General features: G+C 40.2%; 1 protein-coding gene across 1 annotated transcript in view; it reads right to left on the reverse strand.

Moving 5' to 3' along the window:
- Positions 1-2,649: 2,649 nt before the first annotated feature.
- RSF1 (remodeling and spacing factor 1) overlaps positions 2,650-15,124 on the reverse strand; it is a 64,025-nt gene continuing 51,550 nt past the window's right edge. Inside the window, exons 14-16 of the mRNA XM_029964885.1 lie at positions 14,519-14,742; positions 12,198-12,389; positions 2,650-10,472 (exon numbers count right to left, since the gene is read on the reverse strand). Coding sequence (XP_029820745.1) covers positions 9,898-10,472; positions 12,198-12,389; positions 14,519-14,742 — 991 coding nt within the window. The 3' untranslated portion in view covers positions 2,650-9,897. The remainder of the gene's footprint in view (positions 10,473-12,197; positions 12,390-14,518; positions 14,743-15,124) is intronic.

Consider the following 15,124-nt stretch of genomic DNA (forward strand, 5'->3'; position numbering starts at 1 on the left):
TTACTGTGGGATTGGTGAGGCACTGGAATAGGTTGCCCAGAGAAGTTGTGGATGCCCCATCCCTGGAACTGTTCAAGGCCAGGCTGGAGGATGGGCATTTGAGCAACCTGGTCTAGTGAAAGATGTCCCTGCCCATGGCATGGGGGTTGGAATGAGATGATGTGGAAGGTCCCTTTCAACCCAGGCCATTCTATGATTCTGCGATTCTATAGTTGACAGTACTGGCTCCAGTCCTAAAATCATAGAATATCCTAAGCTCGAAGAAACCCACAAGGTCAAGTTAAGCTCCTGGCCATGCACAGGACAACCCAAAGAATCACACCGTGTGTCTTACTGAACTCTGGCATACCTATTTTAGCATGTAAGTCTCTGTTGGAGAGGTGAAAAAGGGAAAAACAAACACAGCAGCTTTTCAAGTGCCATTTTCAGATGCTGGAAAGGAAATTTTAGGTGGATGACCAGCACCTAGTGCCTGATAGATGCACACAGAGAATAAAAAGAATGTCACAAGTACCTGAATTGCCTAAAGAGTATTCAGTTGATTTCCTTAAGCATTGATGGACTCAGGATCAGGAGCCCAATAGTACTATGATATGTACCTACCCGGGTGCAAACCCAGGTTCTCACAAACACAAACTAAATATGAACAGGATTAGGTCACCATCTTTCCCTTCTCTGGACTTTCCTAGTTACAGTCTTGAATAGCAGAGAGCCAAAGCACTGCATTCTGGAAAAGGAAAGCGTGTAAAGAAATCAGGGGGAACAAGAACATAATGTGGTTCTCCTAGGCTGAGCTTTTCACAATGCTTTGGAAAGCTTCTCAACCATGGCTACCCATTTTGGATTCTAATTATGCAAATAATTATTACTCATATAAATAATCACCTTGACTGAAATGTAAGCAAATTCCACAATGAAGTGATATTTAAACAACATTGGAATAGCTTGAAAAAAACCAAAGAGGCAACAGCAGATGAGGAAATGTCTCAACCATCTTCAAGTTTGCCGTGCCAAGACAAGGGCTCATTTGGAAACAAAAAATTACAATTCATCCGTGAACACAGATCAGGCTGTGGCAGCTGGTGGGAAGAGATGCAAAAGCATGGAAACGCCATTCACCACACTTTGTGGTTATAAATCAGTATTCCTGCTCATGTCCATTCCCTGTTACCTAACACAACTGTCATATCAGCCACAAAGAGCCCTCATCACCTCTGTAGTTAACTCCAAATCATGCAACTCCTTTAGGTTGTTAATTTATAAGATTTCTGAGTGGTTGAGGTTGAATTGAGCCACTGCAGTGGAGCAGTAGTGTGTTCATTTCTCCTCCTGGTGCAAATGCGAGTCTTTCTTCTGTCACATACCACTCTTTCAAAAGAAAATGGAAAAAAGGATGGTTTAAGTCCAAGCAGGGAAGTTGGTTTTGAGGCCAAGGCATTAAGGAGGAGGAGAAATCCACATCTTCCTCGTTTATACAATCGAGACACTTCATACCCCAGTACTGAGTGCTGCACCTAACAGAAGTTTAAAGCAGGAAGGTAGACATTTCCTGGAAGTTTACAAATGGAACAGAATGGTACTATTTGAAAATGCTTTTCCTCAGCTGTAAGAGCTTTAAGTGAGTCAGGACCCAAGCCCACACTGATATCTGAACACTGGGTGTCCAACAGTGATTTAGTCAACAGGGCCATGTTCAGAGGCAATGGACAGCAGCAGGTACCTTCTCAGGATTAAGAGTCACCTTAGGACAGAATGCAGAACTTGCCATCCAAGGGATGCTTGTTTCTCTCCACAGCACTGCCTGCCATAAGATGGCCAGTTCAGACTTAAAATACCCAGAATCCACAAAAAAAATGCAAATATAAAATTTTGGCAGTGGATCTGGAGCAAGAGGAAGATTTTCACCGCAATTTCTCATCACTACAGGAACATGCAGTAGCTTGACTACAACCACAAACACATTTGAATAAAAAAAAAGGCTTCAGTGATTCACACAGAGAAAAGCCACCCTCTTCTTTGATTTCTCTCTCCCTGAATTTCTCCTGTTAAAGTCCTGAAATATCTGGTGTGGCCACTGCCATTGCCACATGTCAGAACATCTGCTTCTTCAGTGCGTCTCTGCAGGCTTCCTTTTTTTCCCCCCATTTTTTCCAGATTTTACACATCTCAGCCTATATCAATGAACCTGTCTCCTCTCTCATTAGCACTACATGGAAACCTCATGGATGTCTGCTGGAACAGCCTAGCTGGGTACGGTGCTGGCTGCAGGCATACTGGTTTTTGTCAGGTGACTGCAACATCACTATGAAATGAGATATAAAAATTATGTAGAAAATGGAATACATGCAGAAAATCACTGTGACTGCAAAAACAGTCCATCAGATCTTCCACACCATCAGCCAGAGCTGGTTGAAGAAAGAAAGAAAGACTGTCAGTTGAGCTGCCATAAAAAAAGCAACATAAACCATGAGCTGCCCATTCCCAAGGCAGACAGTGGGAATGACATGCAAGGAACCATCACAGGCTGGAACAATACACAGCAGCCATTACTCTGTGCTTGTTTTAAAGCTGAAAAAGAAATGTGCATGTGTGATGCCCATTAAAATTCACTTGTATCTTCAATACACATTATACTTTGTACATCAAGTTATTTCAATTTTTTTTATTATGACAATTTACATGTCATATTTATATGAAAGAAATGACAGTAGATATTATAACAAAACCATTATGAAAGAAAAGTTACACAATTAGGCCTACAAGCTATAAAATGGCTTCAGGCCCAGCTTATAGACAAAGAGTTCTGACCAGACTGTAGTGAGAGACAACGCTGAACAATTCATTAACAAAAATATTGGCACCAGCCTTAACATTTTTTTTTACTTCATTTACAAGGAATACAGTATTTAAACAGTTGTGTACTGCAAATCTAAAAACATTAGCTGTTATTAAACTGCAGTTAACCCTTTGAGCACTGAGGCCACCATGACTTCCATTTAAAAAAGTTTAAACGCAGCATGTTTTACATGCACGTGGTATTACTGGTGGGAGGGAAAAGACAGTGAAAGCACCACCCAATTTATGTGCAACAAGAATAACACTTCCAGTTTTTTCAACATATCTCCCCCCCTTCCCACACACACAGTGTGTGTCCCCTCGGTCCTTTCCCTTTGATATTGTAGCAAGTCATGATTGAAGAGAGACTGAAGAAAACCAAAGTTCAGGACTCAAGAAACGCAAGGGTTAAACTCTACATAAAGAGCTCAGCTTGTGGAACTTCACTGTGTTAATTCTTTAGAGAAAGAAAATAAAAAATGAGGCCAGCCGTGAAGGAGACCATTTTTAAGGAACTCAAGATTTCTTTGCAAACAAACAGCACCCAGGAGTAAGACAAAACTGTATTTCATGAAAGTGTATTAAAGAGACCTGTCTGGCAGATTTGATCCAGTTCTCACAGAATATTGGAGGGTAACCATTCTGCTGGCAAGGGACCTGTTCTATGTTACCCAGGACACTGAAAATACCTGACGTTTGTCTAATGTATAGGATCTGTGCCCATGTGAGAACCGCTGTGCACAGCAGGAATGGTGACATTATGCGTTTGAACCGGTCACATCCCTCTCCTGGCTGCAGCGGGAGGACTGTGGAAAATGGGCAGGAACAAGCAGCCACATTGGCATTGACAACACATCGATTTAATGCAAGTTTGGGGGAGTATCATTTGAATGAATATAGGATAGGAATAAGACACTGTACAAGATTTTAGAGTCCATATAACGGGTAAAAAATGGCAAACTAAACAAGGCTTACAGTTTTATGATTTGATTTCCTTTTCTACCACTACCCTGAGTAGCAGATTAATATCTATTAATGACTTTTAACTGATCTAACTAACAAACAGTGCACTGATAACTAGGCTTATCGTATGTTTTCATAGAAGGACTTTATCCCCGTAGAATCATTTAAGTCAAGTTCTGACAGACTAATCTAAGTTCAGTTGTGTGGGACACAGTAAAGGGAACAAACAAGAAAGCAAACCGTGTGGACCAACGTCCCCAGAGGCAAACATTGTCATAATATTCTATAGACTGATCCTGATTTTTTCCACATCCACATTGCACTGATGGAACATTATCTATTCCTTCAAGGAAGGAGACCTCAAGTATATTTTCCAGTTACTTTGAAGGTCAGGATGAGAAGAGGAGGGTAATTGGGATGTTTCTCCTAAATGGAGACCTTCCATTGGAAATACAGTCTTTAAAGGGCAAGTCACAAGTAGTTTTTAGGCCTGTCTTGCAAATGGCATGGGTTTGCATACACATTTTTCTGCTCCACTTCCCTCCATCCATTCCCCATCTCCTTCTGCTATTTGAACAAGCATCCAAACAGCAGGAGCAAGTGACTCCGTCTGCACCTGGGGAACCAGTGAGACCGACTATACACAAAGTGCTGCAAAGTGCACAAAGTAAACCAACCGAACAACAGAGCCCCTCCGTTGTTCAGCCCTTGGTAGCAACCTTTGGGGTTATATGTAGCAATAGTAGATACTTACAGGCACACATGCGCCCTCTAACTGCAGTACTGTCCCCTCTCCTGCTGCTCAGCTCAGGTGTGGGGTGCCAGCATTTACGAAATGACAGTCAAAAACCGAAGCTGTAGGACTTGTTTTTAATTGCAGTTGAATCTGGAGGCTTTACACCACAGATTCAATTATAAAAACTTACCTACTTTAGAGTGTTCTGTTCTTTCCCCCAGAACCTCTACACAATCTTTTTTTTTTGTTCTTTTAAGTGTCATACTAGCAATATACATCTTTTGCAATACACAAAGTAAGTTAAATTACTCTGAAGTGTCAGGACAATCAATTCCCAAGCACACGTTTTTGTTGTTAGGAACTATCTCAGTTAGTTACACCTAATCTAAAAGAAGAGCTCAATAAGTGAAGTGACTTTCTGAAGTGACTGGTAATCCTCAACACCCCAACTGCAGGGTGTCCAGATTCAGAAATAATTTCCAACTAGTAAATATTTCTGAAGCCAGAGTTCTCTGTTAGATCTCAGATTGGGAACTCAACTGTAAAACATCAAAAATTAGTCACAGAATTTTTCTAACATCAATATATACCAGAAGGAAAATGATCATGTCTGTTGGATTTTTTCTACTTTCCGCCTTCCAGTGTTTCAAGTGAGATATAGTTCCCATCCCAGCTGTTAGGGAAGGGGAGGAAGAAGAAACTAACAGGAAATGTGGTCTTGATCCTGTAAATCCTTACTTCAGACAATATCCTAAATGCTTCTATATATGTATGTACGTTCTAAACACTTAAGGAATTGCAAAATTCTGCTCTTCCATTTCTAGAGTTTCCCCCACCATACTCAACACAATGTTTTTCCCAAAGTTACTGTCTTGGTTGAAGTACTTGATCTTTTATATATATTTATATATATTTAAGGATTTTATATACCCACCAAATCGGAAGCATACATCAAATGTAAATACATAGCTAAGGGTGCACGCTGCACATCAGAACCATATTACAAGCCTGTGAACAGTAGCCACTGCACATGTACCAAAACCAATTTTCAAGGCCTATATATTGCCATTTTGAATGAGATGATACAAATCTCTTTCGTCAGACCAGTTCTTGGGGCAAGTATTACTGCCATGATTTATTTAAATCACTGTGTACAAAGTGAATTTAAAAAAACAGGTGCTATAAAAATTCCTCACTTACTTTTTGTAAAAGGAGTTTTTGAAAATATGTGATTGGAAATGATTATTGGAAAGTTTAGACCAGGATTTCCTGCTGAAGAACACTGAAAACCAAGTTATAAGCACCTGAAAAGAGAGGTATAAAATGGACACCCTGACAATGAATGATTAGAATTATTAAACAGTTGCAGCATCTGGATACCAATGTAGTTCAAATGACAGATGTGAAGAGAAATCAGAACAAGTGTACCACTACCATACAATTTTTCTTTTGTGAATATACATTTTTCCCCTAGAGTTTCTTTGAGTAAGGTCTCACAGCAATTAGAAAACAGAGGTGAACAGAAAACAAAACAAATCCAGCTAAGTCATTAGCTCCTATGATAGGAAGAGTAACTGAGACACTTAATACAAAGAAATCTTGAAGGTGACGTACTTCATAAATGAGCAATTTAGAAAAAAGCATCTCTTGTTTCTCTCAAGTGCTGCTAGAACAGAGCAATCTTTTCATTCAAAAAATAATCAGGAAGATGCAGTAATTTTATAATGTAATTCAAGATGTAGGAAATTAAACTATCAAAAAGTTGATTGTTCAGTACTGACCTTCCTACAAGATTTCAGTGCTATGAGTTGTTTTGATGATGTCATTTTCCATTTCTAAATCAAAACGATGCTCAGGTTTATCAGACTCAACAATTAGAAGACAGCAACCATGGTGAAACCCAGTTCTTATCACTACCACCCTTCTGCTTATATTAATGCACCACATTCATTAATTGCACAGTGGAGCTACTTGTGCACTTTGTGTTGCTGACAGTCACACAAGTCCCATGCAAGAAAGCAAATATCCAGCATCTATACTGGTGACACAAAAAGAGTCCAATCTTCCGCTCAATTTATATGTTCTTCCCCTCAGCAATGCTACTCAGGCATTCATTCTTCTCCCAGTCAGTTAGAAGAGTTTGTAGTTAAAAAAAGACAAAGCTTCTAGTGACAATCTGTGTGGAATAAACAAGAGTTTGTTGAATAAATGCTTTGTATGTTCAGCCGATAGCTGCTTGTTCTAGTACTTCTAAATCCATCATGTTAAAAAAATCCCTGGCCTGTTTTCCCTGTTTCTTGTATGGTTTGAGCTTTCTCTAAGCCCAAAGCTACACCTGAAGATCCCTCCTCAAAGGCAGTTAATTTCTGATCTCACAAGGAGCACAGAAGGGCACAGGAATGTGAGGACACCAGGAAGACATTTCCACTCTGGTACATACACGTACTGTAACAGAATGAACCCTCTGTGGCAGTCAGCTGGCCTCATGTCGGAAAATGTCATCTTCCCAAATAGGAGACTGTTCATTTTCCATCAAGCAGGAGGCCTTAGAAATGAGATAAGTGTTTTAAAATGGTAACACTTTCCAGGGCATTTTTTGCAGTTTTATCTTGCACACCATTCCCACAGGATCTAAGGAGGAACTCTAGATCCTGTGGGATAAAGCCAGCTCAGGTACCAAGGGTGAATTCTAGAAGACAGAAAAGTTGTTTTTGAGAAGTGACCTAGAGAAAGTAAAATTTGGTAACAACTGGTCACTTTTAAAATACAACACTCCTGATGCAAGCTTCAATGCTCCCATTCTGTTTCTTGGTCTTTCCTGCTTTTACATCACTCCCTAACTCAGTACTCAATTTTTTTTCCCCGACTGGTGTATCCAGTACTGTAAGTCTTTTGTATTTTCCTACATTCACAATTACTTGGTCACTAGGTATTGAACATTTAGGGTTGACTCTACAAGCAAGAATGTTTGCTACAGCACTGATCAGATACTAAAAGGCTCCATCAGGCAGCAAAGAAAAATATGGCACTGCCAAAACAAATCAGAAACCATCGGTTGCACGCTGTTGCTGCACGTGAATCAGTTTGCACTGCAAGTATTAAAAATGCTCAGCAGCTACTACCATGGACAAGTGGAAGCCGTATGTTCTTACTTGTTCTAAAACACAAGTATATTAGAAATGTAGACGCACTACATTTATGGGTCACCTAAGCAAAGCAAAGCACTACAGTAGCTTAAAACGCTACATATGCTTTTAAGAACTCATTGTAAGTTTCTGCGGCTTTTCACTACCCTGTTTTAATCATTTAACTGTTAATTGTTAACATCAGTAAGGTAGGAAAATATTTAATCTTTGATGAAATTAAATTCTCATTTAGAGAGTGATTTCTCTTGTTTGTTTTTCTTAAATCACAAGCTTGCGTAGCACAGCAGATAAAGAGCAAGTTCCATCTTTTTGCATCTTCTTGATCCTAGTTTTTTAGCACGATATGTGCACTGCTAGAACCCAAACGAGTCATGGAGTGGTTCTGATAGACCTCGTGGAGAAAGAGGTGGGGAAACAAAACCAAGACTTTAAAGGCTAAAAAGCAGGTAATTTTTGGATCTAGGTTTTCTAGAGAGGTATTCAGTAAAGGCCTAATGCTGGTTTTATTACAAGAAAAGAAGTGCTTAATGACTGACTAGTAAATACAATATAATGGAAGGGAATCAGGTGGGGCAGGAAAGGAGAACTCACTCCTCGGTGGCAGCAGCAGTTTTGGTGCATCCATTGCCGGCAATGGACATAAACACCAGTCAAAAATCCAAATCTCAGAGCAAAAGGATTAATAGATGTGACCTTTTTGGATTTCAATGTTCGGCAGATCTGTTTGAGTTATCTGTGTGCTGTAGCACGTATAAATGCTACAGCCTGCATCTTAATCAGAGTAAAGAGAAAACTGAATGCTCTTGATATGCCCCATATTGGTTTGTTTTGTTTTTTTTTCTTCCATTGGCTTTTTTTTTCCTTGAATAAAAGCATGTATCATTATGCCCGCTCAAAAGTTGGTGAGATGTCTTGGAGTCAGGCGTTTTCTCTCAGAAACACTGCCTTCTTGAAATCAGTTGGTCACATGACAGTTATTAAAATGTAAGAAAATTCTAATGGCCAAAGGCCAACAACTACATTCAAAAACCTGCTAATACATCCAGGCAGATAAGTAAAATCAAAACAAAAACACACATAAAACCCCAGACAGGAAACCTCCAAAAGGAAAACTGTTCCATTTGATTACTTCAATTTGAAGTAGATATTAAGGGCATGAATGGACCAGTCACGGTTTATTTGATAATCCCTCCATCCTCTGATGCACTGTCACTCTGTGGTCAATGCCGTTTGCACAAACACATTTTGTTCAGAACACTCCGACGGATGGTGAAACTCGTGTGGCCGGGCAGCTACCGCAGGGTTCTTTTGTCTGTAAAAGGTTTGCAGCACTTACAGACTTACTTGACATCCAACTTACAGACTAACTTGACATCGATACGTCCTCCCACTAGACACTGTGCATCGAAGACTACCTGATGAACTGAGCATGAGATCGCTTTAGAAATTCATGGCTAGTGTGTTTTGACTGTCAAAAACTTCATTACAGTACACTTCACTGTACAAACACTTTAAAGGATGTTTATTAGGAAAGTCTGCAAGTCATAATGGATAGCAGAGTTCTTGTTTATGGTACCTTCTTGGCCTCTAATAATTCTGTTTGCCTCCAGTATTAAAATCGAACTGCTTCCATGAAGGTGATTACTAAAATGAGCTATGGTATGTTAACCTACAACTCACAAAATGCGACAGTACAGACATTAATTTTGCTTTTAACTGTCTGTTAAGTTGTAATCTAAGTTGTGAACATTTAAATATAATATATATCTCATATGAAAAAGCTAAAGCACAAGTGCTTCTGCACCACCCCCCTCCCATCCTCCCACCCCTTGAGCCAAACCCACCCCAGTTCCGGTTTGGGCCCTGACTGATTTGGAATGCTTTCTTAGGCCACCCATTTCCACAAATTTGTATGCACTCAGGAAATATAAAGTCAAAAATATACAAATCTCTTGTTGTTATAAGGTTTTTGTGAGTGAAATTACCCAGGACCATGGACTTGGAAGGAGAAGGGGGGGTATGAGAGGGAATTTACAGCAATTAATCTTCAAAGTTCAAAACTGGTCACTTCACAGAAAGACTGCAGGACTGGTGAAATTCTTGCTTCTAGAAAGTGATACTGTAGTGGAGAATTTTCTAGGAAAAATAAAACAGCTTTTAATAACTGGCCCGCTGGTATGAGCTACCGTGGAATAAATTAGCACAAAAATGGAAGTCTTATAACTGTTCACTGTTACAGACGTAATCAACAAGGTCAGTCACTCTCAAAAGTTCATCTTCATCTTCCTCTGGCCCTACTGCCTCCTGCCCACTCCCTGTCCCGTTGGGCGCCAGGCTGGCGCTGGCTGTGCTGTCCTTGGGGGCCTGGGTCTTCTCGCTTGGCTTGCCAATCAAGTTCTCAATGGTTTTCCCTGGGCTCTGTCCGTTGGTGGAAGGCAAGTCCACCAAGCTGTAGTCCAAAGGGCTCTCTACTTTCCCTACGTTATCAAAGTCATCTTCGTCGTCACTTTCTATCCGGTAGCAGTGCTTCTTGGGGTTGTCTTGAGCAGCTTGTGCTGCTGGCAGCTTGTTTGCAGGAGCGGGGGTTTCTGTGTCCTCGTTGGCATTTTCGCAGTTATCTTCCTCATCTGTCTCGATTCGATTCAGCCGTTTGCGGACAGGCTTCCCTTCCTCCTCCTCGTCCTCTCCTTCTTCCTCGGAATAGTCGTCTGTGCTCCGCCGACGTTTTCGAATCAATCGCTTCGACTCCTTTGTGGATTCATCATCTTCAGAGTTCTTAGATGTGTAGCTCTCTGGAATAAGCAGCAGACTTAGAGCCATTAGCAAATCTTAGTGCAACCTTTACACTTTATTTTTTCATCTTTCACACTCATTATCGAGCGATCTCTCACCACACACACTTCCATCTCCTCCAGGACCCCCAACCAAGTCAAAACACTTGCATCCTTTTTACTTCTTAAATAAACTCCTAAAGCAGAAAATACCAACAATTTGTTGATATTCTGTTTCCAATCTGAGGAGTACAGGAGGCTTTGGAGGTAGCTGTGTTCCCCTCTAGAACTGCTAACTCCATGCTGGAAATAACACAGAAGTGCATCCCTCATCTCATAGCACATGCTTTATTTACAGCCTGCCAGAAACTGAGAACCCAAATAATGGTTGCTCTATCATGAAATTCAAACACACACACAGAGAACTGTACTATACCCCTGCCACCCCCAAATTATATACAAATTCTTTCAAAGCATATAAATGCTGCCTGACTGTCATCTGAATTTTGCTGCCCTTTAATGGGAGGCTTTTTTTCCTCTGGCAAACTGGAATATTGCCTACACACTGACAGCCTTTGCACTGATCTTTGATGGTTTTGATGAGAAAAGGAGGAGGATGAAAAATCAAATGGCAAACTTAATTTATTGTCTCCTTGTGATTTCCATTAGAAATCCATTTCAAAGGGTATTGTTTAATGTAGGTTCAAGTTGATAGAGACTGTTAGCGCTCCTCTATTTTCAATGTAATACAATTCTAGTAATGTTGTTACATATTTTATGGTATAATGCAGGAACTGTGGGAGAGTGCTGGAATGGTACTTAATGGTGCTGATTTTAATATGCAGAAAGCCAGCACCAAAAATACCTGAGGAAATGGAATTTCATGAAGAGAAGACACTGTCAATCAGGCACTGTTTAAAATCACAAGTGCAGGCAGCAAAAAGCCACCGTATAGTGAATTCTTGAGAGCAGGCTGAATTGAAGTGTATGATCATGTTTTTGAGGTACTACATGCACTTGCATCACATAATTGTTTCCCCTCATCTAAGAGGATGCTCTAACACTCTCTAATTTCAGGGCAGCCCTTCCAAAACTGAGGTGCTTGGCCTGTCAAGCGTGGCTTGTTTTCTGAGGAAGTCTGGCATCCATTGCAACCCACACTGCTCAGCATTCAGAAAGCTGGACCTAAGGTCTCATAAGGTGCATGCCCAGAACCCAAGGCACCCAAAGTCAGTGGTTGCTTTTGTAAATCAAAAACCATTCACTCATGGTGTGATTGACATTACTAAGAGGGGTTTCTGCCACACTTAGCACAGGTCCTTAAACAGGAGATGGAATGAGTCTAAACCACCAGCACAAACACAGTCAGGGCACCAGAGGCACTACCCTTTCTTTTATAAAAGAGAATCTTTAAAGGCTCGTGGGATGGAGCTTTATGACCTCTTAACAGAAAAGTGGTGAGACAGTTATATTAGTGCAGATTTCAGAACCCCAGCATTCTGTGCCAGATACAGTAAATTCAGACCTGAAAGTCAGGATTAGGGACAATGAAACACTTTCGAGAAGTGACTCAGTTAACAGTGCATCATGAAGTACCAGTGGGCTGTTTCAGAAAGAAACAGTTTCTGAGAAATATCAAGGAACTGAAAGATGATTCTCTGAAATCTTGGAATTATATACAGTTTTCCCTTCATGGTAATGCTGACAATATACGAGTTCCTGCGAACACCACACTGTTTATTTTACCTTCACTATCTGAAGTGGAGAGCCTGCGCTTGTGAACTCTTCTTAACTCCTTCCCATATCGGACACTTTTCTGTGAGCCATCACTTTCTGAATCTTCCTTATAATTAACTTGTCTCTTCTGATTCCGTCTTGATCTTCTCCTCCTAGTTTCCAGGTAATCATCATCACTGTAATCTGTGTACTCACCACTCTCTGTACAGAAGAAAACAGTGACATGCATTATTCCAACAAAGCAAACTGCTCTACATAAAAAAAATTATATAAGCTTTAGACCAACATCAATAAAATCATGTGCTCTTCCAGGACAGACAGTCTCAGCCATTGTGCCTCATTATTCTGACCCATTTATTCTCTCCCATTTATTACCAGTGTAGAATTCTGACCCACTCCAGTTCTCCCATTTATTACCAGTGTAGAATTGCTTGATTTTAAAAGTTTCTCAAAAACCCTTTTGCTGTCTCCCTCAAACTCCTCCAGAAGGTTTCCTTCCAGTGTTTTTGTTGCCTCATCTCTACTGGCACCCAAGATGTCTCTACAATTCCTGACAGTGAAAACAACCTAACTGAATCAGAGTTGATGGTGCACGTTACCACTGACACTGGGAAGTCCATTCTGCTTTTAAAATTTAAATAAATAGTACTCTACTGGAAGACTTTTAAGAACAGGTAGATGAAAAACCACTGACAAGATGAAACTCCAAGATCTGAGTTACAGAATTTAAATTAACAACAAAAATCAGTTTCTCTCAATCACAGGTTTGCTTAAAACAGAAACCATACAGAAGAAACTTACCATCAATCACAGTTTTTCCTCCACCAGTCTACTGCAGCTAGTGTCTTCAAAAACTAAATTTATTTACATCAGATGAAAATAGCCTCGAATCAACTTTAGCTGCTTTTCCACTGAGCTATGCCAGAACAATTATCCCAAGATACATTTCTATACAAGTCTCATACTCTGTTCCTAACTTAGTGATTGACAGGAGTCACAGATCAAAGTGGCATCCTCTTTACTTCCTAAAATATTAGAGAAAGAATCATGGCAAGTCAGCAAGAAAAACCCCTTTCAGAAAGAAATTCCATCTCTGGAGACTGAAAACAAAGCTTGCTCACAGGGCACTGGATTTCCTTAGCTCAAAAGTGGCTTAAAACAGGATCCTGAGGGACAGTAATGAGGGTAAAAGACAGAAACACATAGTTAATGCTATACTTTTAGATATAGATGGCAGGATACTGGAATCAATTGATTTTATCACAGGTGTGTGTCCACTGTGAAACAAACAAGTTGCTCTTGTACATTACAAAATATAAGAACAACCTCTTTATACTTCTGCCAGTATCTTCATCTAAGAGCTTATCATTAGCGCAATGATGTATTCAGGACAGGGAGACAGCAACAACTGCACGTGCATATAGCTGTCTTCATCTGTCTGTGCATAAACCCTCCTTTGGAAACCAGTACTCCAAAGCAACTTACTCCAACATGGTCATCTTCTATATTGTAGAAAGACAGATAAAACACTGGAAAGATAACACACACTACAATAAGTTAACATTCCAGTATAGTTAGTACCTTAAATTCACAATAAAAATAAGTAAAAACAAGTGCTTCTGTATATGGCACTTTCTAGTCTGTGACTCAAATGAAGCAGAAACAGCCTTTGGAGAAAGATGCTGATCATGAAAAGGTTTAAGGTAGTATTCTCACACTTCAAACCATGGCAACAGAAAATGAACTGGTTGAAGGACAAGTAGAATACAGTGAATTATTAGGTTCTTCTGTGATGCAAGAGTCTTCAGTTACTAAAGATTTTAAGGATAATTGCAGGAGAGAGAGAGGCAAGGTGTTATTGTTTGCCTTCAAGTCAACTGGAAAACACAGAATGCCTTAAAACCAAAAGTTGTCTTCCATACAAAGTGAGGGAAAATGTTCCTTTCAGGAGCTTTTTCTAAAGTGTTCAGAAGGTCTTCTAGTAGCTATAAAGCCTCCATTCCTTCTCTTCCCTGCAATCATGTGCCAAACAGGAACGTATGGGGGTAGCTGCAACTATCCACAAAGGTGGCCTTTAGAATCATAGCATAAGCACTCATTTAAACACATAATTACCTGAAAATGCCAAGAACCTAGTGTTCAGTACCAGTTCCCTGCAGAATATTGACAGCAGAACTATTAGCAAAGTACTTTACAGCAAAGATCTGACACATCTGACTTGACCAAAGCAAGCAAACAAGTTAGTGTCAGTTGCAACAGGAAACTGAGATTTCCATTCTTTCTCTTTCCAGTACAGAGCATTTAATGTATCTAAGACTGCTTATACTCACCAGACTCTCTGCTTGAATTTTCCTCAGAATCTTCATCTTCATCATCTTCAGAGTATTTTTTCTTGGCTGTTTTCCTTCGTAACCTCCTGCTTTGCCTCATGGGCCTGGAGAGGTGTCGCCTGGATATGCGGGCACAGAACTCTGAATCACTGTCCTCGTTTGATGGTGGGTCATCTTCACTTTCATCCAGATTTTCCTCTGATATAACAAACTCATCCTGAGATCTGCTCAAAGAAGAACCACACACAACAGAGATCAGTATTGAAAACAAAGGACTGAGACAGTACCTGTGTTTTACAAGTCAGTGGTAAGTATCCTCTTACAAACAGAAACAAAAACAAAAGGCACAAATCTTATCATGAGGAGTGAAGACCCTGAGAGAGCAGACTGCCATCACTGACATGAGGTTTCAGCTGAATATTTGGGATATAGTTCTACAGGGCATGACATTACACAACAGATTAGAACAGCAGGTGGATATAAAACTCTGTCAAACCAGCACCACAAGTGACATTAACATAAGACAGACTCTAGAGTGTTCACGTAGTTCACTGCAATGTAATGTCTGCACAGAAATAACTGTGGGGGGGAAAACACCCACCATGT

The sequence above is a fragment of the Manacus vitellinus genome, unplaced genomic scaffold (assembly GCF_001715985.3).
Source record: "Manacus vitellinus isolate BGI_N305 unplaced genomic scaffold, ASM171598v3 scaffold_83_pilon, whole genome shotgun sequence".
NCBI lineage: Eukaryota > Metazoa > Chordata > Aves > Passeriformes > Pipridae > Manacus > Manacus vitellinus.